The 26,023-nt window shown below is 42.6% G+C and overlaps 1 protein-coding gene across 1 annotated transcript in view; it reads right to left on the bottom strand.

Annotated features, from left to right (window-relative positions):
* Positions 1-16,123: 16,123 nt before the first annotated feature.
* LOC127913265 (ADP-ribose glycohydrolase MACROD2-like) overlaps positions 16,124-26,023 on the bottom strand; it is a 496,709-nt gene continuing 486,809 nt past the window's right edge. Inside the window, exon 13 of the mRNA XM_052485172.1 lies at positions 16,124-21,647. Within this exon, the coding sequence (XP_052341132.1) occupies positions 21,625-21,647 (23 nt within the window). The 3' untranslated portion in view covers positions 16,124-21,624. The remainder of the gene's footprint in view (positions 21,648-26,023) is intronic.

Below are 26,023 nucleotides of genomic sequence, written 5' to 3'. Positions count from 1 at the left end.
CTGCTCACACTGCCCTACCCGGTGCTCTGACCTCTTTCTCCCCTCTCTCTCCAGATGAAATCTCGCGTCTTGTGACGGCCGGCCGCCCAACAACCTGCCCGCTCGACCCTATCCCCTCCTCTCTTCTCCAGACTATTTCCGGAGACCTTCTCCCTTACCTCACCTCGCTCATCAACTCATCCCTGACCGCTGGCTACGTCCCTTCCGTCTTCAAGAGAGCGAGAGTTGCACCCCTTCTGAAAAAACCTACACTCGATCCCTCCGATGTCAACAACTACAGACCAGTATCCCTTCTTTCTTTTCTCTCCAAAACTCTTGAACGTGCCGTCCTTGGCCAGCTCTCCCGCTATCTCTCTCAGAATGACCTTCTTGATCCAAATCAGTCAGGTTTCAAGACTAGTCATTCAACTGAGACTGCTCTTCTCTGTATCACGGAGGCACTCCGCACTGCTAAAGCTAACTCTCTCTCCTCTGTTCTCATCCTTCTAGACCTATCGGCTGCCTTCGATACTGTGAACCATCAGATCCTCCTCTCCACCCTCTCCGAGTTGGGCATCTCCGGCGCGGCCCACGCTTGGATTGCGTCCTACCTGACAGGTCGCTCCTACCAGGTGGCATGGCGAGAATCTGTCTCCTCTCCACGCGCTCTCACCACTGGTGTCCCCCAGGGCTCTGTTCTAGGCCCTCTCCTATTCTCGCTATACACCAAGTCACTTGGCTCTGTCATAACCTCACATGGTCTCTCCTATCATTGCTATGCAGACGACACACAATTAATCTTCTCCTTTCCTCCTTCTGATGACCAGGTGGTGAATCGCATCTCTGCATGTCTGGCAGACATATCAGTGTGGATGACGGATCACCACCTCAAGCTGAACCTCGGCAAGACGGAGCTGCTCTTCCTCCCGGGGAAGGACTGCCCGTTCCATGATCTCGCCATCACGGTTGACAACTCCATTGTGTCCTCCTCCCAGAGCGCTAAGAACCTTGGCGTGATCCTGGACAACACCCTGTCGTTCTCAACTAACATCAAGGCGGTGGCCCGTTCCTGTAGGTTCATGCTCTACAACATCCGCAGAGTACGACCCTGCCTCACACAGGAAGCGGCGCAGGTCCTAATCCAGGCACTTGTCATCTCCCGTCTGGATTACTGCAACTCGCTGTTGGCTGGGCTCCCTGCCTGTGCCATTAAACCCCTACAACTCATCCAGAACGCCGCAGCCCGTCTGGTGTTCAACCTTCCCAAGTTCTCTCACGTCACCCCGCTCCTCCGCTCTCTCCACTGGCTTCCAGTTGAAGCTCGCATCCGCTACAAGACCATGGTGCTTGCTTACGGAGCTGTGAGGGGAACGGCACCTCAGTACCTCCAGGCTCTGATCAGGCCCTACACCCAAACAAGGGCACTGCGTTCATCCACCTCTGGCCTGCTCGCCTCCCTACCACTGAGGAAGTACAGTTCCCGCTCAGCCCAGTCAAAACTGTTCGCTGCTCTGGCACCCCAATGGTGGGACACACTCCCTCACGACGCCAGGACAGCGGAGTCAATCACCACCTTCCGGAGACACCTGAAACCCCACCTCTTTAAGGAATACCTAGGATAGGATAAAGTAATCCTTCTCACCCCCCCCCCCCTTAAAAGATTTAGATGCACTATTGTAAAGTGGCTGTTCCACTGGATGTCATAAGGTGAATGCACCAATTTGTAAGTCGCTCTGGATAAGAGCGTCTGCTAAATGACTTAAATGTAAATGTAAATGTAATGTTACCATGTACAGTGCATTCAGAAAGTATTCACACCCCTTGACATTTTTGTGTTACAGCCTGAATGGATTCAATTAAGATGTTTTTTGTCACTGGCATACACACAATACCCCATAATGTCAAAGTGTAATTATGTTTTTCAATTTGTTTTACTAAAATGAAAAGCTGAAATGTCTTGAGTCAATAAGTATTCAAGCCCTTTGTTATGGCAAGCCTAAATAACTTAAGAGTTTAACATGGTACCTCATCTCTGTACCCCACACATACAATTATCTGAACGGTCCCTCAGTCAAGCAGTGAATTTAAAACATAGATTCCATCACAAAGACCCAGGAGGTTTTCCAATGCCTTGGAAAGAAAGGCACCTATAGATGGACAATAATTTATAAAACAGACATTGGCCTCCCGAGTGGTGCAGTGGTCTACGGCACTGCATCGCAATGCTAGCTGTGCCACTAGAGATTCTGGGTTTGAGTCCAGGCTCTGTTGCAGCCGGCCACGATCGGGAGGCCCATGGGGCGGCGCACAATTTGCCCAGCATCTTCCGGGTTAGGGGAGGGTTTGGCCGGCAGTGATATCCTTGTTTCATTGCGTACTAGCAACTCCTGTGGCGGGCTGGGTACCCATCCGGGTGGATGGGCATTGTGTCAAGCCGCAGTGTGGCGTGGTTGGGTTGTGTTTCAGAGGACGCATGGCTCTCGACCTTCGCCTTTCCCGAGTCCGTACGGGAGTTGCAGCAATGAGACAAGACTGTAACTACTACCAATTGGATACCATGAAATTGGGGAGAAAAATACACAAAAAAAGACATTGAATATCCCTTTGAGCATGGTGAAGTTATTAATTACACTTTGGATGGTGTATCAACACACTCAGTCACTACAAAGTTACAGACGTCCTTCCTAACTCAGTTGCCGAAGAGGAAGGAAACCGCTCAGCGATTTCACCATGAGGCCAATGGGGACCTTAAAACAGTTACAGAGTTTATTGGCTGTGATAGGAGAAAACTGAGGCTGGATCAACAACATTGTAGTTACTCCACAAAACTAACCCAATTTACAGTGTAAAGAAGTGTAAAGTGTAAAGAAGAAAGCCTGTACAGAATAAAACTATTCCAAAGCATCCTGTTTGCAAAAAGGCAGTAAAGTAATACTGCAAAAATGTGGCAAAGCAATTCACTTTTTGTCCTGAACACAGTGTTTGGGGCAAATCCAATCTAACACATTATTGAGAACCACTCTCCACATTTTCAAGCAAAGTGATGGCTGCATCATGTTATGAGTATGCTTGTAATCGTTAAGGACGGGTGAGTTTTTCAGGATAAAAATAATTGGAATGGAGCTAACCACCTTTAGGAAAACCAGGTTCAGTCTGCTTTCCACCAGACACTGGGAGATTAATTCACCTTTCAGCAGGACAATAACCTTTAACACAAGGCCAAGTCTACACTGTAGTTGCTTACCAAGCAGACATGTTCCTGAGTGGCCAAGTTAAAATTTTGACTTAAATCTACAAGACCTGAAAATGGTTGTCTAGTTGTCCACCTCCCACATATGCGGTGACCTCACCCATTACAACCAGCATGTCCAGAGATAAAACCTCTCTCATCATCACCCAGTGCCTGGGCTTACCTCCGCCGTACCCGCACCATACCCCTGTCTGCGCATTATGCCCTGAATATATTCTACCATGCCCAGAAACCTGCTCCTCTTATTCTCTGTCCCCAACGCTCTAGGCGACCAGTTTTGATAGCCCTTAGCCGTACCCTCATACTACTCCTTCTCTGTTCCGCGGGTGATGTGGAGGTAAACCCAGGCCCTGCATGTCCCCAGGCACTCTCATTTGTTGACTTCTGTGATGGAAAAAGCCTTGGTTTCATGCATGTCAACATCAGAAGCCTCCTCCCTAAGTTTGTTTTACTCACTGCTTTAGCACACTCTGCTAACCCTGATGTCCTTGCCGTATCTGAATCCTGGCTCAGGAAGGCCACCAAAAATTCAGAGATTTCCATACCCAACTATAACATCTTCCGTCAAGATAGAACTGCTAAAGGGGGAGGAGTTGCAGTCTACTGCAGAGATAGCCTGCAACGTAATGTAATACAGTTCGAACTACTAATTCTGAAAATTACTCTCTCCAGAAATAAGTCTCTCACTGTTGCCGCCTGCTACCGACCCCCCTCAGCTCCCAGCTGTGCCCTGGACACCATTTGTGAATTGATTGCCCCCCATCTAGCTTCAGAGTTTGTTCTGTTAGGTGACCTAAACTGGGATATGCTTAACATCCCGGCAGTCCTACAATCTAAGCTAGATGCCCTCAATCTCACACAAATCATCAAGGAACCCACCAGGTACAACCCTAACTCTGTAAGCAAGGGCACCCTCATAGATGTCATCCTGACCAACTGGCCCTCCAAATACACCTCCGCTGTCTTCAACCAGAATCTCAGCGCCCACTGCCTCATTGCCTGTATCCGCTACGGTGCCGCAGTCAAACGACCACCCCTCATCACTGTCAAACGCTCCCTAAAACACTTCTATGAGCAGGCCTTTCTAATCGACCTGGCCCGGGTATCCTGGAAGGACATTGACCTCATCCCGTCAGTTGAGGATGCCTGGTCATTCTTTAAGAGTAACTTCCTCACCATTTTAGATAAGCATGCTCCGTTCAAAAAATGCAGAACTAAGAACAGATACAGCCCTTGGTTCACTCCAGAACTGACTGCCCTCGACCAGCACAAAAACATCCTGTGGCGGACTGCAATAGCATCGAACAGTCCCCGCGATATGCAACTGTTCAGGGAAGTCAGGAACCAATACACGCAGTCAGTCAGGAAAGCTAAGGCCAGATTCTTCAGGCCGAAGTTTGCATCCTGTAGCTCCAACTCCAAAACGTTCTGGGACACTGTGAAGTCCATGGAGAACAAGAGCACCTCCTCCCAGCTGCCCACTGCACTGAGGCTAGAGAACACGGTCACCACCGACAAATCCATGATTATCGAAAACTTCAACAAGCATTTCTCAACGGCTGGCCATGCCTTCCGCCTGGCTACTCCTACCTCGGCCAACAGCTCCGGCCCCCCCGCAGCTCCTCGCCCAAGCCTCTCCAGGTTCTCCTTTACCCAAATCCAGATAGCAGATGTTCTGAAAGAGCTGCAAAACCTGGACCCGTATAAATCAGCTGGGCTTGACAATCTGGACCCTCTATTTCTGAAACTATCTGCCGCCAGCTTATGACTCTACAAACTTGTTGGATGCATTTGCAGTTTGTTTTGGTTGTGTTTTGGAGAATGTATTGTGTAATTTGGAGTCACTTGTATTGTAAATAAGAATAGCATATGTTTCTAAACTCTTCTACATTAATCTGGCTGCTACCATGATTACGGATAGTCCTGAATGAATTGTGAATCATGATTATGTGAGAAAGTTAGATGCACAAATATCATACCCTCAAGACCCTCATTGTAATCTAATCATACCCATTACAATAACAGGGGTGGTATGATTAACAATTCATTCAGGACTATCCATAATTTTGGTAGCATCCACATTAATTTAGAAGTGTTCAGAAATATATTCCATTCTTATTTACAAAATTATTGACACCCCTGCTTTCAATACCTTTCAAAACCTCACCATGCGAGGATAACAGTACCTAGCCGTTTTCTAAAATGTTTTATGAGTTGAACACATTGGGAGTGATCTTAGACTATTTCTCCATGGCATCATTAACTTCACCCAAGTGCCAGGACATTTTAGCCAAAAACCCTGTTGCCTCTGCCAGGAGGCTGAAACTTGGCTGCAATCTTCCAGCAAGACAGTAACACTAATCACACATCAACATCCACTAATAATGGTTAGTCTCCAGACATAAAACACATTGAAAACCTTTGGTTTGATGAAGGATATCAAGGATCAGGAATGATTCTGTATCCCTCTCAATGTGTTGTCCAACTCATAAAATAGTTTAGAAAAAGGCTCAGTGTTGTTATCCTCGAATGGTGAGCTATTGAAAGGTATTGAAAACAGGGGTGTCAATAATTTTGTAAATAAGAATAGAATATGTTTCTGAATGTGAGTACGCAGATCCGCGAGCAACTGCGACCCCTCATGATGAATTCTGATGTTTTTGTGGCCTCCACCCCAATCAAAGTTGTCCATCCCTGACTGAAATCATCACTATCCCACCTTCTAAAATCTTTGACAGGTGGCACTATTGACTTATGGAATAAATATGTGTCCTAAAATGAAGAAATACATTTTATTTTGAAAGAATAGCTGTCAAATAATTTGCAAACCGGGAGGGACCTGGAAATCTGGTCACAATGCTCACACGGTAGACACATTTTAATACCATGTTTAGACATATTTCTGGAAATGTGGGCAAAATCAGAATGTGGACATGATCAGTACAAAGGACCCATGTTAGCGCCAGGTATAAATGAGGCTATACTGGTGGATCGAGAGGCACTTAGGCCACAAATAATTTACTACTAAAGACATAACTCACAGCCTAGAGCCAGGACCCAGAGGACAGATTATCAGCACAGTAATTACTACAGTACAGCCGGAGTGTGTGTGTGTGTGTGTGTGTGTGTGTGTGTGTGTGTGTGTGTGTGTGTGTGTGTGTGTGTGTGTGTGTGTGTGTGTGTGTGTGTGTGTGTGTGTGTGTGTGTGTGTGTGTGTGTGCCACCGGAAATGCCATGCGGTTGAGGTTGATGAGGTTGTCCGAGGTTATTTGCTGCTATTTTCTACTTAAACATAAATAACATTGTAGTTGGGCGTTTGTGCTTGTAAAGGGTGTTATCACATTTGTAAGGTAACACTTTATTTTGCTAGTCCATCTGTAGATGCTCTACAGACTATCAGTAACATTTCAACTAACTATCTACAAGAAAATGCTCACCCAGAAGTGGCGCTCCTTGTGACCGGGGACTTTAATGCAGGAAAACTGAAATCTGTTTTACCCCATTTCTACCAGCATTTCACCTGTGCAATTAGAGGCGAAAAACTCTATATTACTCTATATTACCTACTCCACACACAGAGATGCATACAAATCTGTCCCTCATCCTCCATTTGGCAAATCTGACCATAACTCTATCCTCCTGATTCCTAATTACAAGCAAAAACTCAAACAGGAAGTACCAGCGATGTGCTCAACATGGAAGTGGTTCGATGAAGCGGATGCTAAGCTATAGGACTGTTTGGCTAGCACAGACTGGAATATGCTCCGGGATTCATCCGATGGCACCGGCTTCATTAATAAGTGCATTGACGGCGTTGTCCCCACAGTGACGTACGTACATATCCCAAACAGAAGCCATCGATTACAGGCAAAATCTGCACTGAGCTAAAGGCTAGAGCTGCCGCCTTCAAGGCATAAGACACTACTCCAGACACTTATAAGAAATCCATCAAACAGGCAAATCATCAATACAGGACCAAGATCGTGTCCTACTACACAGGCTCTGATGCTTGTCGGACGTGGCAGGGCTTGCAAACTATCACAGATTACAAACGGATACCCAGCCACGAGCTGCCCAATAATGCGAGCCTTCAAGATGAGCTAAATACCTTCTCTCCTCGCTTGGAGGCTAGCAACACTGAACAATGCATGAGAGTACCAGTTGTTTCTGACTGTGTGATCACGCTCTCCGTAGCTGATGTAAGACCTTTAAACACGTTAACATTCACAAGACCGCAGGGCCAGATGGTTTACCAGGACGTGTACCCAGAGCATGCGCGGAACAGCCAGCAAGTGTTTAAACGGACAATTTCAACCTCTCCCTGACTGGGGCTGTAATACCTTAATGTTTCAAGCAGACCACCATAGTCCCTTTCCCAAGAACACCAAGGTAACCTGTTTAAATGGCTATCGCCCTGTAGCACTCACATCTGTAGCCATGAAATGATTCGAAAGGCTGGTTATGGCTCACATCAACACCATCATCTCAGACACCCTGGGCCCACTCCAATTTGCATACCGCCCCATGAGATCCACAGATTCCCCAGGTGGTGAGGGTAGCAACAACACAGCCACTATGCTGACCCTCAACATAGGGGTCCCTCAGGGGTGCATGCTTAGTTCCCTCCTGTACTCCCTGTTCACCCATATGACTGTGTGGCCGCCCATCACTCCAATACCATCATTGAGTTTGCCGACGACACACCGGTGGTAAACCTGATCACTGACGATGTGGAGACAGCCTACAGGGAGGAGGTCAGAGACCTGGCAGTGTGGTGCCAGGACAACAACCTCTCCCTCAACGTCAGCAAGACAAAGGAGCTGATCGTGGACTTTAGGAAATGGAGGGCTGACCATGCCCTCATCCACATCGACGGGGCTCTAGTGGAGTAGGTTGAGAGCTTCAAGTTCCTTGAAGAGGGCACGACAACGTGAAGAGGGCACGGTAACGTCTCTTCGCCCTCAGGAAGCTGAAAAATTTTGTTATGGGCCCTCATATCCTCAAAAAGTTATACAGCTGCACCATTTTGACTGGCTGCATCACTTGGTATAGCAACTGCTTTGCATCTGACCGCAAGGCGCGACAGTGGGTAGTGAGTATGGAAAATGACGTCCCTCCGGGGCCGAGCTCCCTGCCATCCAGGACCTCTATACCAGGCAGTGTCAGAGGAAGACCAAAAAATTGTCAAAGACTCCAGTATGTTCTCTCTGACACTATGCATAGTCACTTTACCCCTACCTACATGTACACTGCTGCTACTCTCTGTTTATTATCTATGCATAGTCACTTTACCCCCACCTACATGTACACTGCTGCTACTCTCTGTTTATTATCTATGCATAGTCACTTTACCCCTACCTACATGTACACTGCTGCTACTCTCTGTTGATTATCTATGCATAGTCACTTTACCCCTACCTACATGTACACTGCTGCTACTCTCTGTTTATTATCTATGCATAGTCACTTTACCCCTACCTACATGTACACTGCTGCTACTCTCTGTTTATTATCTATGCATAGTCACTTTACCCCTACCTACATGTACACTGCTGCTACTCTCTGTTTATTATCTATGCATAGTCACTTTACCCCTACCTACATGTACACTGCTGCTACTCTCTGTTTATTATCTATGCATAGTCACTTTACCCCCACCTACATGTACACTGCTGCTACTCTCTGTTTATTATCTATGCATAGTCACTTTACCCCGACCTACATGTACACTGCTGCTACTCTCTGTTTATTATCTATGCAGAGTCACTTTACCCCGACCTACATGTACACTGCTGCTACTCTCTGTTTATTATCTATGCATAGTCACTTTACCCCTACCTACATGTACACTGCTGCTACTTTCTGTTTATTATCTATACATAGTCACTTTACCCCTACCTACATGTACACTGCTGCTACTCTCTGTTTATTATCTATGTATAGTCACTTCACCCCTACCTACATGTACACTGCTGCTACTTTCTGTTTATTATCTATACATAGTCACTTTACCCCTACCTACATGTACACTGCTGCTACTCTCTGTTTATTATCTATGCATAGTCACTTCACCCCTACCTACATGTACACTGCTGCTACTCTCTGTTTATTATCTATGCATAGTCCCTTCACCCCTACCTACATGTACACTGCTGCTACTCTCTGTTTATTATCTATGCATAGTCACTTTACCCCTACCTACATGTACACTGCTGCTACTCTCTGTTTATTATCTATGCATAGTCACTTTACCCCTACCTACATGTACACTGCTGCTACTCTCTGTTTATTATCTATGCATAGTCACTTTACCCCTACCTACATGTACACTGCTGCTACTCTCTGTTTATTATCTATGCATAGTCACTTTACCCCTACCTACATGTACACTGCTGCTACTCACTGTTTATTATCTATGCATAGTCACTTCACCCCTACCTACATGTACACTGCTGCTACTCTCTGTTTATTATCTATGCATAGTCACTTTACCCCTACCTACATGTACACTGCTGCTACTCACTGTTTATTATCTACACATAGTCACTTCACCCCTACCTACATGTACACTGCTGCTACTCTCTGTTTATTATCTATGCATAGTCAATTTACCCCTACCTACATGTACACTGCTGCTACTCACTGTTTATTATCTACACATAGTCACTTCACCCCTACCTACATGTACACTGCTGCTACTCTCTGTTTATTATCTATGCATAGTCACTTCACCCCTACCTACATGTACACTGCTGCTACTCTCTGTTTATTATCTATGCATAGTCACTTTACCCCTACCTACATGTACACTGCTGCTACTCTCTGTTTATTATCTATGCATAGTCACTTCACCCCTACCTACATGTACACTGCTGCTACTCTCTGTTTATTATCTATGCATAGTCACTTTACCCCTACCTACATGTACACTGCTGCTACTCTCTGTTTATTATCTATGCATAGTCACTTTACCCCTACCTACATGTACACTGCTGCTACTTGCTGTTTATTATCTATGCATAGTCACTTTACCCCTACCTACATGTACAAATTACCCCGACTAACCTGTACCCCCGCACATTGACTCGGTCCTGGTACCCCCTGTATATAGGTCCTGGTACCCCCTCGTTATTGTTATTTTGTTGTGTTACTTTTTATATTTTTTTACTTTAGTTTATTTGGTTAATATTTTCTTAACTCTTTCTTATACTGCATTGTTGGTTAAGGGCATGTAAGTAAGCATTTCATGGTAAGGTCTACCTACACCTGTTGTACTCGGCGCATGTGACAAATACATTTAGATTTGATTTGATTTGATTCACACCAAATCTGGAACCAACAGGACCCTGAACAGTTTCTACCCCCAAGCCATACGATTGCTAAATAGTTAGTTATATAGTTAACCATTAGTAACCCGGACTATCTGCATTGGTCTTTTTTGCACTAACTGTTTTGACTCATCAAATACTGTACACTGCTGTTACTGTTAATTATCTATCCGGTTGCCTAGTCACTTTATCCCTACCTATATGTACATACAGTACCAGTCAAACGTTTGGACACACCTACTCGTTTTTCTTAATTTTTTTCTATTTTCTACATTGTAGAATAATTGTGAAGACATTAAAACTATTAAAAAACAAATATTGAATCATGTACTTAAGAAAGTATTCAGACCCCTTGACACATTATTTACGTTAAAACCTTATTCTAAAATGGATTCAGTAGTTTTCTCCCCTCATCAATCTACACATAATACCCCAAAATGATAAAGCAAAAACAGTTTTTTGAAAAATTTCCAAATGTATTAAAAATAAACATCTGAAATATCACATTTACATAAGTATTCTGAACATTTAGTCAGTACTTTGTTGAAGCACCTTTGGCAGAGATTACAGCCTTGAGTCTTCTTGGGTATGACGCTACAAGCTTGGCACACCTGTATCTGGGGAGTTTCTCGTTCTTCTCTGCAGATCCTCTCAAGCTCTGTCAGGTTGGATGAGCAGCGTCTCTGCACAGCTTTTTTCAGGTCTCTCCAGAGATGTTTGATCTGGTTCAAGTCCGGGCTCTGGCTGGGCTCAAAGTCATTCAGAGAATTGTCACGAAGCCGGATCTCTCTGGAGCAGGTTGTCATCAAGGATCTCTCTGTAAGGATCTCTCTCCATTCATTTCTCCCTCTATCCTGTCTACTCTCCCAGTCCCTGTCGCTGAACAACATCCCCACAGCATGAAGCTGCCATCACCATGCTTCATCGTAGGGCTGGTGCCAGGTGTCCTCCAGGCGTGATTCAGACCAAATAGTTCAATCTTGGTTTCATCAGATCAGAGAATCTTGTTTCTCAGGGTCTGAGAGTTCTTTGGGTGCCCTTTGGCAAACTCCAAGCGGGTTGTCATGTGCCTTTTACTGAGGAGTGGCTTCCGTCTGGCCACACAAAGTCCTGATTGGTGGAGTGCTGCAGAGATGGTTGTCCTTCTGGAAGGCTCTCCCATCTCCACTCTGGAGCTCTGTTAAAGTGACCATTGGGTTCTTGCTCACCTCCCTGACCTAGGCCCTTCTCCACTTATTGCTCAGTTTGGCCAGGTGGCAAGCTCTAGGAAGAGTCATGGTGGTTCCAAATTTCTTCCATTTAAGAATGATGGAGGCCACTGTGTTCTTGGGGACCTTCAATGCTGCAGACATTTTTTGGTACCCTTCCCCAGATCTGTGACTTGACACAATTCTGTCTCGGAGCTCTGTGGACAATTCCTTTGACCTCATGGCTTGGCTTTTGCTCTGACATGCACTGTCAACTGTGGGACCTTATATGGAGAGGTGTCTGCCTTTTCATGTCCAATCAATTGAATTTACCACAGGTAGCTCAATTTTGAGTCTCATAGCAAAGAGTCAAGTAAATAAGGTATTTCTGTTTTTTTTATATGAAATCATTATGGGATATTGTGTGTAGATTGATGAGGAAAATAATTAATTGAATCCCTTTTAGGTTAAGGCTGTAATGTAACAAAATGTGGAAAAAGTGAAGGGGTCTGAATATTTTCAGAATGCCCTGCGACGTCTATTACCTCGTACCCCTGCAAATCTCCTCGGTACTGGTACCCCGTTCCATATACGGTAGACAAGTTATTGTTACTAATTTTTCTCTCTACAGTTCATTGTTAGTCTACACCTGTTGTTTACGAAGCATGTGACAATTTCATTGATTTGTTTTGATAGTATGACCATCTGTAGAGGATCTGGACTATCCAGGCTATCCAAATAAAGTGTGACAGTAAGTCAAATAATTGACTCTTTGTGAGGGGTTTAGTTTGAATTTGCAAATTGAAATATCCACTCATCGTACTGACCTGTGGACAAGCTATAAGTCAGATAGACAGACTAGTTGCAAGCTTGGAGAATCAAACTGAAAGTTAATGTAGGTGTCTGTATCTGTGTGATGTCAAGCCCCAGACGAGGACCAAGCAGATAGAGGGGTATACTACAAAGCAGGATCCCGGAGTTAGCCAGCTAGCTTGCCTAAATATTCTAAAATAACTTTTTTTTAAAGATAAGTTTGACTCAACAACCAAAACCACAAATATATATATATTTTATACGTTCAGAAAATCAACAGTTATTTCTGGTTGTTGATCAACGTTGGCGGGCTAACTCATTGATCCTGAGGGGTATGCTACAAAGCAAGGTAGATCTACTTAGGGTTTTCTAAAGCTATCCAGTTTCAGTTAGCTTACTATTCCAGCTCAGGCTTCATCCATACTAACATGACTAAATGTGTAATGTGATAGGTATTTTAACATGACTAAATGTGTAATGTGATAGGTATTTTAACATGACTAAATGTGTAATGTGATAGGTATTTTAACATGACTAAATGTGTAATGTGATAGGTATTTTAACATGACTAAATGTGTAATGTGATAGGTATTTTAACATGACTAAATGTGTAATGTGATAGGTATTTTAACATGACTAAATGTGTAATGTGATAGGTATTTTAATAGGTATTTCATGACTAAATGTGTAATGTGATAGGTATTTTAACATGACTAAATGTGTAATGTGATAGGTATTTTAACATGACTAAATGTGTAATGTGATAGGTATTTTAACATGACTAAATGTGTAATGTGATAGGTATTTTAACATGACTAAATGTGTAATGTGATAGGTATTTTAACATGACTAAATGTGTAATGTGATAGGTATTTTAACATGACTAAATGTGTAATGTGATAGGTATTTTAACATGACTAAATGTGTAATGTGATAGGTATTTTAACATGACTAAATGTGTAATGTGATAGGTATTTTAACATGACTAAATGTGTAATGTGATAGGTATTTTAACATGACTAAATGTGTAATGTGATAGGTATTTTAACATGACTAAATGTGTAATGTGATAGGTATTTTAACATGACTAAATGTGTAATGTGATAGGTATTTTAACATGACTAAATGTGTAATGTGATAGGTATTTTAACATGACTATTTTTTAACAAACAGAAACACAAATGAAGTGGATGATGACTCAGTCTTTGTGAGAAGGATAGAATCCGATTTAATTGGTCCTCAACTCAGGGCTCAGACACTTCATTCAGGATAAATGTAGTAAGACGTTTGTTTCTCTGCCCCTGAGCATGTTAGTTCTGAAGGATTTTTTGCCATAGAAATATACCTGGCTAAAAGGTGAGCCACTTTCGTGGTACGGGTTATACCAAGTTGAACTCAGAGTTGAACGAAGTTACCTCCCTAACTACTTAAACTACATTCGTAGTATAGGGCTCTATTTTGTAGAATCCCTTACAGGAGATTTTCATATGAAAGTTTTTCACATGTGAAAAAGCTATTGAAAATTTCAGCTCAACATGTGAAAACATCTACAGTATTTCACATGTGAAAAACGATTTCAACTGCAAACTTCACATCAATCAATCAATTATATTTTTTTATAAAGCCCTTTTTACATCAGCAGATGTCACAAAGTGCTATACAGAAACCCAGAAACCCAGCCTAAAACCCCCAACAGCAAGCAATGCAGGTGTAGAAGCAGGGACCTTGGAAGAAACCTAGAGAGGACCCAGGCTCTGAGGGGTGGCTAGTCCTCTTCTGGCTGTGCCGAATGGAGATTATAAGAGTACCTGGCCATTAAGGCCAGATTGTTCTTCAGGATGTTCAAACATTAATAGATTACCAGCAAGGTCAAATAATAATCACAGTGTTAATAATAATCATGTTTATTTTGTAAGGGAATTAAATTATATGGGGGTTTTATAGTAAGTGGTATGCTGTTCAGCTAAAATAGTGTAAAAATATTTAATCAATGAAAATATGATTCCATTTGACATGATCACTTAGGCCTAGAATCAGTCAGATCATAACTGACACCAGCGTCGAGGATGTTTTGGTGGTGTTAGAGGTTGAACTGTTGGAGCCGTCAAATCGGCATGTAGCTGCGCTTGCAATCATTGTCACAAAGCCACACCCGCCCAACTACAGTTAGAAGTTCAGAACGATAATTACGGTATACCTGAAAAATTATGAAATGCAATAATGAGGATTTGTATAATTTCTGTTTTAACAAAGTTCCACTACCAACACCTGCTATGTGGATCTGATTGAATAGAGCCCTTAGTACTGACCCCAAATGGGATTTACAACTCACAATCTCTGGATTTGGGGTATGCTGAACTTCCTGCTGCACCACAAGTCTGTAGCGCTCCTCTACACATCTTAGCAAAAGAGTGCACTCTGAATGCTATTTTAGTTATCAGTTAATCTGACTATTCTCTCATCATTGATTTAATTTGAGGGTTTTCTGTATAGTTGTCTAATGTTGGTGGGCCATATTATTCTGTTTTAATGTTACTCCTGAATCACTATGATAAATACAGTGGGGAGAACAAGTGTTTGATACACCGCCGGTTTTGCAGGTTTTCCTACTTACAAACCATGTAGAGGTCTGTAATTTTTATCATAGGTACACTTCAACTGTGAGACAGAATCTAAAACAAAAATCCAGAAAATCACATTGTATGATTTTTAAGTAATTAATTTCTCCCCTATATAATAATTTTTGAGTTTATTTAAAAAAATGCTGAGATTTACTTTATGTAAGTTTAAAATTAGGACATTTAAATGTAGTTATTGACTCAGACATGGGGACGTACTGTAGCAGGAAGAAAGGAATGCCGTGAACCACAAGGTTGTGAGTTCAAATCCCAGGTGAGTGGACATGTTGAATAATAATTACTGTTTAAATAAACATACACAATGTAACTGTGTGTATAATATGTAAGTTAAAAACACTGTTTGTGTGTATCCTAATGACTCGTTTTGCTTTGCATAGCATCACCTGTGAAATCACATAAAAAAATACATGTGGAAATGTTAATCATGTGAAATATCATCAAGTGAAAATCCACATGTCAAACTTTCTGAGAAATATCATGTGCAATTTTCCCAAAACACATGGTGTGACATGATTTCACATGTCAAATACCTTTTCCACCTGTGAAATCATATGGTTTTTCCCTCAAGCCAGGCTGGAAGCACGGCCTGGTTACTCTGAAGATACAGGACTGTCAATTGGGCACCCTAATTCATCTTCCTCCCACATTTTGCACTTGTATTCCTTGGCATGTAGCCTGGCGGCTAGGGGCATTGGGCCAATAACAGAAAAGGTTGCTAGATTGAATCCCTGAGCTGACAAGGTAAAAATCTGTTGTTCTGCTCCTGAGCAAGGCAGATAACTAACTATTCCCCGGGCGCTGTGGATGTCGATTCAGAGGGGTTGGGTTAAATGTGGAAGACACATTTCAGTTGAATGCAGTCAGTTGTACAACTGACTTGGTATCTATCCCCTTTTCCTCAGAAACAGAAAGGAGAGACAAGAGGCATGACCATCCCCCTTTAAACTTTATTAGTTCATCTCATTATTGTTAAGCAAAGCAAAACACCAAATTATGAAGGCATCATTTTCATTCATAATAGTACTGTACTCCAATTCATATGGTCATTTATAGTTTCATTGTACTGTACTTTACTGTTATTCATTGGATGTACTGTATAGCATGGAACCACTAAAAATGAATAATTTGTGAATGTATAATTGATAACAACATCGGAAAACAAAATTAAATGCTTTTGGCTCAATTTTCGGAAACCCAGAGAGTAACAGAGTGAATCAATAGAACAAAACATATCAGCCATCACGTTACAGTAGGTAAATACTCACAATTACAAATCATCTGCAAGCGATACACCCAAGTATCTGTTAGAAACAGATAATGAAGAAGACGTTTGACAATGTGAAATAAGGCAAACTCATTTGATACAATTATTGACAAACTAGTTAAAAGACGATAAGTAGAGAAAAGAGAGAGAGAGAGGACTATATTAAAATGGCTGACTGTTTTAGGATTCCATCCCAAATGGCACCCTATTCCCTATATAATGCACTACTTTTGACCAGAGCCCATAGAGTTAACTATTTAAGGAATACGGTGCCATTCAGGACACAACCCATGTTTGTGAAGTTCTAAGCGATTCTGGCATGCATTGGAACGAAACGACAGAGGAAGGAACCATAATCAATCTGTTGAAAGATTAAAAGACACCAGACATCCTGTAGTTCAAAGTGCTTGTTGGTGCTGATAAGGAGCTCTTTAATGAGCTTGTCTATGTCTCAAGTGGAACCCACCTTCCCTATACAGTGCACTACTTTTGACCAGGGCTCATATGGCTCTAGTGAAAAGTACTGCACTTTATAGGGAAGGGGGTGTCATTTTGGATACAGACTTTGTCTGCAGCTACAGATGCTGCTCTCGGAACATCAGACATTGTCAGAGCTTGTGTGTGTGTATGTGTGTGTGTCTCTCTCTCGCTCTCTCTGTGTGTGTGTATGTTAACATCAGACATTGTCAGAGCTTGTGTGTGTGTGTGTGTGTCTCTCTCTCTCTCTCTCTGTGTGTGTATGTTAACATCAGACATTGTCAGAGCTTGTGTGTGTGTATGTGTGTGTGTATGTGTGTGTCTCTCTCTCTCTCTCTCTCTCTGTGTGTGTGTATGTTAACATCAGACATGATCAAGCATTATCTCACTGATGAAAGCAAAGCTGTTAGGGCTGAGTGATGGAGATGAAATTCTTTTGAAGTGTGTGTGTGTGTCTGCCTCTGTGTGTGTGCGTGCGTGTGTCAAGGTATTAGTAGCTGACATCAAGACTAGGGTTGCAAAGCTACCTGTAATTTACCAAAGTTATCAGAATCTTCAGTAATTTGGGTAATTAACAGAAAATGTATGGCAATTTATCTTAACTTTGGTACTTTATACTTGAATAACTTTAATATATATATATATGTATATATAAATAAAAGTATATATAAATTGATATATAGTATTTATTGTTATATCTGTGTCCATATTGTCCATGAGTTTCTAGTAGATAGACCATATGGTTCAAGACAAAAAAGCCTGATTAATGAAAAAAGCATCTAATAAACAATGCCATTATTGTCAATTAACTCTGCAACTCTTCCAACTATTCACTTTTCTTCACAACTGTCATCAGTTTAACGCAAAAATATTGACACCATATATATATTGACAAAGTAAAAAGAATTACACTGAGTCAATTTATTTACTTATTTTTAAACCAATGGTATTCATCTTTGTGGTTTATATTTAGGATAATGTTTTACAGCTTTGTCATATTTTTTTCATCACCTTATTTAGTTATGTCAAATATTTTACATGTGATAAGACCAGAGGTAATTAGACATCGGTAATAATCTAAAGTAGGGCCACTAGAAAGGTTCACTAGAAAGGGGCACTAGAAGTCTTGTGATAGATTACATAAAATCCTTGAAAGATACCAACATCCTAGTAGTTTACTGGTAAACGTAGAAAGTTTCCAGTAATATACCCTACCTTTGCAACCCTAATCATGACTAGCTATCGGTGCTGAAACAGCAAGAAATGTGTGACAAGAAGATATGGCAGACACTCTGAACTTGGTATAATGCTGTGATGTACTCCTGTGTGTGAGTCCATGATGTTGCAATGTGCCTCCTCTATGTCAAAGATATTTTCAAAGACCATGTCAGTCATACACGCAGCAATCAACAGAAGCATAGTAAATGCTAGAAGATGTCATGTTCCGTCTTGTTTTCCACTGCTGAATGTCAGACTGTCAAAGCTAGTGATAGACAGACAGACAGACAAGGTGCTGTGTCGGTTCTATGGTGCTTGTTAGAAACAGAGGATGGTGGTGGTATACGGAACTCCCAACCTGTAATATTAACGTCTGCAAACTGGAGCTGGTGCAGCTATTTGGGGTTGGTGAATGTGGCGTTCTGATATTTTTACAGTCCCATGCTCTCAGAATGTTCTAGACTCTAGATGGAATTTAAGGTTAGATGGAACGCTCCCAGAATGTTCTAGACTCTAGATGGAATTTAAGGTTAGATGGAACGCTCCCAGAATGTTCTAGACTCTAGATGGAATATAAGGTTAGATGGAACGCTCCCAGAATGTTCTAGACTCTAGATGGAATGTAAGGTTAGATGGAACGCTCTCAGAATGTTCTAGACTCTAGATGGAATTTAAGGTTAGATGGAACGCTCCCAGAATGTTCTAGACTCTAGATGGAATATAAGGTTAGATGGAACGCTCCCAGAATGTTCTAGACTCTAGATGGAATGTAAGGTTAGATGGAACGCTCCCACAATGTTCTAGATGGAATGTAAGGTTAGATGGAACGCTCCCACAATGTTCTAGATGGAATTTAAGGTTAGATGGAACGCTCCCACAATGTTCTAGATGGAATGTAAGGTTAGATGGAACGCTCCCACAATGTTCTAGATGAAATTTAAGGTTAGATGGAACGCTCCCACAATGTTCTAGATGGAATGTAAGGTTAGATGGAACGCTCCCACAATGTTCTAGATGGAATGTAAGGTTAGATGGAACGCTCCCACAATGTTCTAGATGGAATGTAAGGTTAGATGGAACGCTCCCACAATGTTCTAGATGGAATGTAAGGTTAGATGGAACGCTCCCACAATGTTCTAGATGGAATTTAAGGTTAGATGGAACGCTCCCACAATGTTCTAGATGGAATGTAAGGTTAGATGGAACGCTCCCACAATGTTCTAGATGGAATTTAAGGTTAGATGGAACGCTCCCACAATGTTCTAGATGGAATTTAAGGTTAGATGGAACGCTCCCACAATGTTCTAGATGGAATTTAAGGTTAGATGGAACGCTCCCACAATGTTCTAGATGAAATTTAAGGTTAGATGGAACGCTCCCACAATGTTCTAGATGGAATTTAAGGTTAGATGGAACGCTCCCACAATGTTCTAGATGGAATGTAAGGTTAGATGGAACGCTCCCAAAATGTTCTAGATGGAATGGAACAGAGATATTATATTTAGGATATTATTAATATTCTCAATATATGCCTCTATAATGGAAGGTTAGACTCTTTTCCAACAGAAGGTTTATTCCTCTGGCACTATATGGCTAATATGGGCATGGCTAGTAGTAGTAGTAGTAGTACTGTAATAGTAGTGGTAGTAGTAGTAGGAATAGGAGTTGGAGTAGGAGTAGGAGTATGAATATGAGGAGGAGTAGTAGGAATAGAAGTAGGAGTAGTAGGAATAGTAGTAGTAGTAGTAGTAGGAATAGGAGTAGTAGTAGGAATAGGAGTAGTAGAAGGAGTAGGAATATGAGTAGTAGTAGTAGGAATAGGAATAGGAGGAGGAGTAGTAAGAGTAGGAATAGGAGGAGGAGTAGTAGTAGGAGTAGTAGTACTAGTAGTAGTAGGAATAGGAGTAGTAGGAGTAGTAGTGTAGGAATAGGAGGAGGAGTAGTAGGACTAGTAGCAGTAGCAGGAGTAGGAGTGGTAGCAGGAGTAGGAGAGGTAGTAGTAGTAGCAGGAATAGGAGTAGTAGCAGGAGTAGGAGTGGTAGTAGTAGGAGTAGGAGCAGGAGCAGGAATAGGAGTAGTAGCAGGAGCAGGAATAGGAGTAGTAGTAGTAGTAGTAGTAGTAGTAGTAGTAGTAGTAGTAGCAGGAGCAGGAGTAGTAGTAGTAGGAATAGGAATAGTAGTAGTAGTAGCAGGAGCAGGAATAGGAGTAGTAGCAGGAGTAGGAGTAGTAGTAGGAGCAGGAATAGGAGTAGTAGTAGGAGCAGGAATAGGAGTAGTAGTAGGAGCAGGAGTAGGAGTAGTAGTAGGAGTAGTAGCAGGAGTAGTAGCAGGAGCAGGAGTAGTAGTAGTAGGAGTATAGTAGCAGGTGCAGGAATAGGAGTAGTAGCAGGAGTAGGAGTAGTAGCAGGAGTAGTAGTAGTAGCAGGAATAGAAGTAGTAGCAGGAGTAGGAGTAGTAGTAGGAGTATGAGGAGCAGGAATAGGAGTAGTAGCAGGAGTAGGAGTAGTAGCAGGAGTAGGAGTAGTAGTAGCAGGAACAGGACTAATAGCAGGAGTAGGAGTAGTAGCAGGAGCAGGAATATGAGTAGTAGGATTAGTAGCAGGAGCAGGAATAGGAGTAGTAGCAGGAGTAGTAGTAGGAGTAGTAGTAGTAGTAACAGGAGTAGTAGTAGGAGTTGTAGTTGTAGTAGCAGGAGTAGTAGTAGGGGTTGTAGTTGTAGTAGCAGGAATAGGAGTAGTAGTAGTAGTAGTAGTAGCAGGAATATGAGTAGTAGCAGGAGTACGAGTAGTAGCATGAGTAGTAGTAGTAGCAGGAGCAGGAATAGGAGTAGTAGCAGGAGTAGGAGTAGTAGCAGGAGCAGGAGTAGAAGTAGTAGCAGGAGTAGGAGTAGTAGCAGGAGCAGGAATAGGAGTAGTAGCAGGAGTAGAAGTAGTAGCAGGAGTAGGAGTAGTAGCAGGAGCAGGAGTAGTAGCAGGAGCAGGAATAGGAGTAAGAGCAGGAGTAGAAGCAGTAGCAGGAGCTGGAATATGAGTAGTAGTAGTAGTAGTAGCAGGAGCAGCAGTAGGAGTAGTAGTAGTAGCAGGAGCAGCAGTAGGAGTAGTAGTAGTTAGATCTAACAGACTGCCAGGTATCGCATCCGTTTGATATGTTTACAGTCCTCTATCACGTTTCTTTTTTTACATCCATATTCAAATTTGATCAATGAATCATTTAATGAATGACAGATTCTGAGATAAAGATTGATTGATGATGGATTTCATTGATGACAGATGACATCATTTCATTATAATAAAGATTCAAAAAGTAATTAAAAAGTAATGTAAAATAGGGGAATGAGTTATGTCATGGTGAATGACTCGTTCTTGTGCCTCCGGTCCCCCAGTTTAAGAGGGCATACGGGCACAGGTACTGATGTGGTGGTCCTTTCTTTCTTCACAGTTGGCTGGTTGATTGTCCCTCCTCCTGCTGTTCATTCCTTCTTATCTATAGGATCTGGATGGACAGAAGAAAACAGGAAGAAAATAGTAATAAGAAGAAGCTGATGACACGAGGGTGGAAAAGTAGAGCAACCTTTCCAGAAACACAACAGGGATTGAACCAATCACAGGCAACACAATAGACCTTATTTACGCGTAGGACCATGATTGGTGGAGATCCAGGAAGTTGAAGTGCTCCTCATCTACCCCATGATGTTGGGTCAAACTACCCCTCTATTGTGAGTTCCCTAGCACACTATTTATATGGGCCCTAGTGAAAAGTAGTGTACTATATAGGGCAGGGGTATTCAACTCTTACCCTACACAGTCCGGACTGCTGCTGGTTTTCTGTTCTACCTGATAATAAATTGCACAAACATGGTATCCCAGGTCTAAATGAGTCCCTGATTAGAGGGGAACAATGAAGAGAAAAAAAGGTCTAGATTTGAATTTTAGGGATATATGGAAAAGGGTACCATTTCGGATGAACAGTATCTTGCATACTGAGACAATAACTTATTGTGTGTGTTTGAGTTGGGCATTATCTATGGGATTTGGAGGGGAGGTAGGAGAGGGTGAGGTAAGGCTGCAGGAGAGAGTGAGGTAAGGCTGCAGGAGAGGGTGAGGTAAGGCTGCAGGAGAGAGTGAGGTAAGGCTGCAGGAGAGAGTGAGGTAAGGCTGCAGGAGAGAGTGAGGTAAGGCTGCAGGAGAGGGTGAGGTAAGGCTGCAGGAGAGAGTGAGGTAAGGCTGCAGGAGAGGGTGAGGTAAGGCTGCAGGAGAGGGTGAGGTAAGGCTGCAGGAGAGGGTGAGGTAAGGCTGCAGGAGAGAGTGAGGTAAGGCTGCAGGAGAGGGTGAGGTAAGGCTGCAGGAGAGGGTGAGGTAAGGCTGCAGAAGAGGGTGAGGTAAGGCTGCAGGAAAGGGTGAGAAGGCTGCAGGAAAGGGTGAGAAGGCTGCAGGAAAGGGTGAGATAAGGCTGCAGGAAAGGGTGAGATAAGGCTGCAGGGTGAGATCATATTGTTATCATGCAGACAGACAGACAGACAGACAGACAGACAGACAGACAGACAGACAGACAGACAGACATGCCCATGTGCTCTGTTGGCTGATATTTTTTGTGTTTATATAGGACCTCCCGCCCACCTACCGTCAACCAATTATGTCAATGCGGAACTATACGGAGCCATCCGCATTGTTACAACATTTGGGAGGCGAACAGCGATGCGGTACGGAGCTCGATTTGGCCTCTGCATGCCTCCGGAGGCTCCGCAATTGCGTCACACCCTGCATACGAAACTTCCGACCACATTTTCGGATCAAGCATAACTTGGCTTTAAGGGTGTCATTTTACATGCTAAAAGAGCACACCCGATTAAACTTTTCAATTATCACAATAATAACACCTATGGAATTTTAAATATATAATTTGGCTGACTAGAATAAAAAAAACTATAAGGTTCTTCAAAACAATCTATGAAGTACCTTTGAGATTCTCCAAAAAGGTTCTATAAAGAACCATAAAAAAGGGTTCTATATAGCCCCAAAAAGGGTTGTAACCATGGCGGAACCTTTTTTTGGTGCTGTATAGAACCTTTTATTAATGGTTCTTTATAGAAACGTAGGACATTTTTCTTTATAGCACCATAAAGGTTCCATATAGAACCTTATGAGCATGGTTCTTCTGTAGCTCAGTTGGTAGAGCATGGTGCTTGTAACGCCAGGGTAGTGGGTTCGATTCCCGGGACCACCCATACGTAGAATGTATGCACACATGACTGTAAGTCGCTTTGGATAAAAGCGTCTGCTAAATGGCATATATTATTATATTATTATATATATTATAGAAAATTCAAATACAGCACTAAGAAGTCGCCCCAAAAATTATTTGGCACTATATCGATTTATTTTGCTGTGAGCTGGGGTTGCGTCCCAAAAGGCACATTATTCCATACATAGGGGATTACTAATGACCAGGGCCCATACACCGGATGGGTGCAATGAAATGTGTTGTTTTACAGGTCCAGCCATAGTAGGACAGCACCCCTGGAGGAAAATTAGGGTTAAGGGTTTTCACCTTGTCGGCTCGGGTATTCGAACCAGCAATCTTCAGTTACTGGCTTAATGTCAAATGACATGCAGAAACATTACATTGGGCCCTCAATGGAGACCTGGATATGGCAACATGGCAGCAGTATTGTATCTTATCAAATATGATTTATCAGTATCTGTGTCCCAAATGGCATTATATTCCCTACACAGTCCACTAAATAGGGAATAAGGTACCATTTTGGACACCGTCATGATTTATCAGCATTATTATTGCCCCAGCAGTTAATGTCGCTTCCGAGTTAGGTTAATATACAATCCAAATGTGATTTATTAAAGTGTGTGATAGTTGAGTGTGTAGGTAATTCATCACAGTCAATCTCCTAAGGCTTGCTTTCACATACAGTATTTACAAAATTTCAGGGTCACTACTGGGGAGGGGAAGAGGAGAGTATGGGAGAGGAGAGAAGAGAGGAGATGAGATGATTTAGAAATGCACAGTTGGCCTGAGTAAACAGGTAGAAGGAGAGAAAGAGAGAGGAGAGAAGATAGCAAGATGGAGAGAGATGAAGAATGAACATGTCTGTGGAGAGAGGAAAAAGAGAGAGTGAAGGAGACATGGCGCAAGGAAGCGAGGGAGGAAAGGAGGGAGAGAGTGGTGAAGGATGAAGCCAAATATCAAAGTAGGCCAAGCAGCTCACCTGAAGAGAGCCGAGAACAGGGAGAGAGTGATACACAGAAAGAGGTAGAGGGATAGACAGAAAGAGGTAGAGAGTGATAGACAGAAAGAGGTAAAGAGGGATAGACAGAAAGAGGTAGAGGGGGATAGACAGAAAGAGGTAGAGGGATAGACAGAAAGAGGTAGAGGGATACACAGAAAGAGTTAGAGGGATAGTCAGAAAGAGTTAGAGGGATAGACAGAAAGAGTTAGAGGGATAGACAGAAAGAGTTAGAGGGATAGACAGAAAGAGGTAGAGAGGGATAGACAGAAAGAGGTAGAGGGATAGACAGAAAGAGGTATAGACAGAAAGAGGTAGAGGGAATACATAAAGAGGTAGAGGGATAGACAGAAAGAGTTAGAGGGATAGACAGAAAGAGGTAGAGAGGGATAGACAGAAAGAGGTAGAGGGATAGACAGAAAGAGGTATAGACAGAAAGAGGTAGAGGGAAGACAGAAAGAGGTAGAGGGATAGACATAAAAAGTGGAGGGATAGACAGAATGAGGTAGAGGGGGATAGACAGAAAGAGGTAGAGGGATAGACAGAATGAGGTAGAGGTATAGACAGAAAGAGGTAGAGTGTGATAGACAGAAAGACATAGAGGGATAGACAGAAAGAGGTAGATGGATAGACTGAAAGAGCTAGAGGGGGATAGACAGAAAGAGGTAGAGGGATAGACAGAAAAAGGTAGAGAGGGATAGACAGAAAGAGGTAGAGGGATAGACAGAATGAGGTAGAGGTATAGACAGAAAGAGGTAGAGTGTGATAGACAGAAAGAGGTAGAGGGATAGACAGAAAGAGGTAGATGGATAGACTGAAAGAGTTAAAAGGGATAGACAGAAAGAGTTAGAGGGATAGACAGAACGAGGTAGAGAGGGATAGACAGAAAGAGGTAGAGGGATAGACAGAAAGAGGTAGAGGGATAGACAGAAAGAGTTAGAGGGATAGACAGAAAGAGGTAGAGAGGGATAGACAGAAAGAGGTAGAGGGATAGACAGAAAGAGGTAGAGGGATAGACAGAATGAGGTAGAGGGATAGACTGAAAGAGTTAAAGGGATAGATTGAAAGAGTTAGAGGGAGAGACAGAAAGAGGTAGAGAGGGATAGACAGAAAGAGGTAGAGGGATAGACAGAAAGAGGTATAGACAGAAAGAGGTAGAGGGAAGACAGAAAGAGGTAGAGGGATAGACAGAAAGAGTTAGAGGGATAGACAGAAAGAGGTAGAGAGGGATAGACAGAAAGAGGTATAGACAGGAAGAGGTAGAGGGAAGACAGAAAGAGGTAGAGGGATAGACAGAATGAGGTAGAGTGGGATAGACAGAAAGAGGTAGAGGGATAGACAGAAAGAGGTAGATGGATAGACTGAAAGAGTTAAAAGGGATAGACAGAAAGAGGTAGAGGGATAGACAGAACGAGGTAGAGAGGGATAGACAGAAAGAGGTAGAGGGATAGACAGAAAGAGGTAGAGGGATAGACAGAAAGAGTTAGAGGAATAGACAGAATAAGGTAGAGGGATAGACAGAAAGAGGTAAAGAGGGATAGACAGAAAGAGGTAGGAGGGGATAGATAGAAAGAGGTAGAGGGATATACAGAAAGAGGTAGATGGATAGACAGAAAGAGGTAGAGGGATA

The sequence above is a fragment of the Oncorhynchus keta genome, chromosome 2 (assembly GCF_023373465.1).
Source record: "Oncorhynchus keta strain PuntledgeMale-10-30-2019 chromosome 2, Oket_V2, whole genome shotgun sequence".
Classification (NCBI taxonomy): Eukaryota; Metazoa; Chordata; class Actinopteri; order Salmoniformes; family Salmonidae; genus Oncorhynchus; species Oncorhynchus keta.
This window is presented reverse-complemented; position numbering and strand designations above follow the sequence as displayed.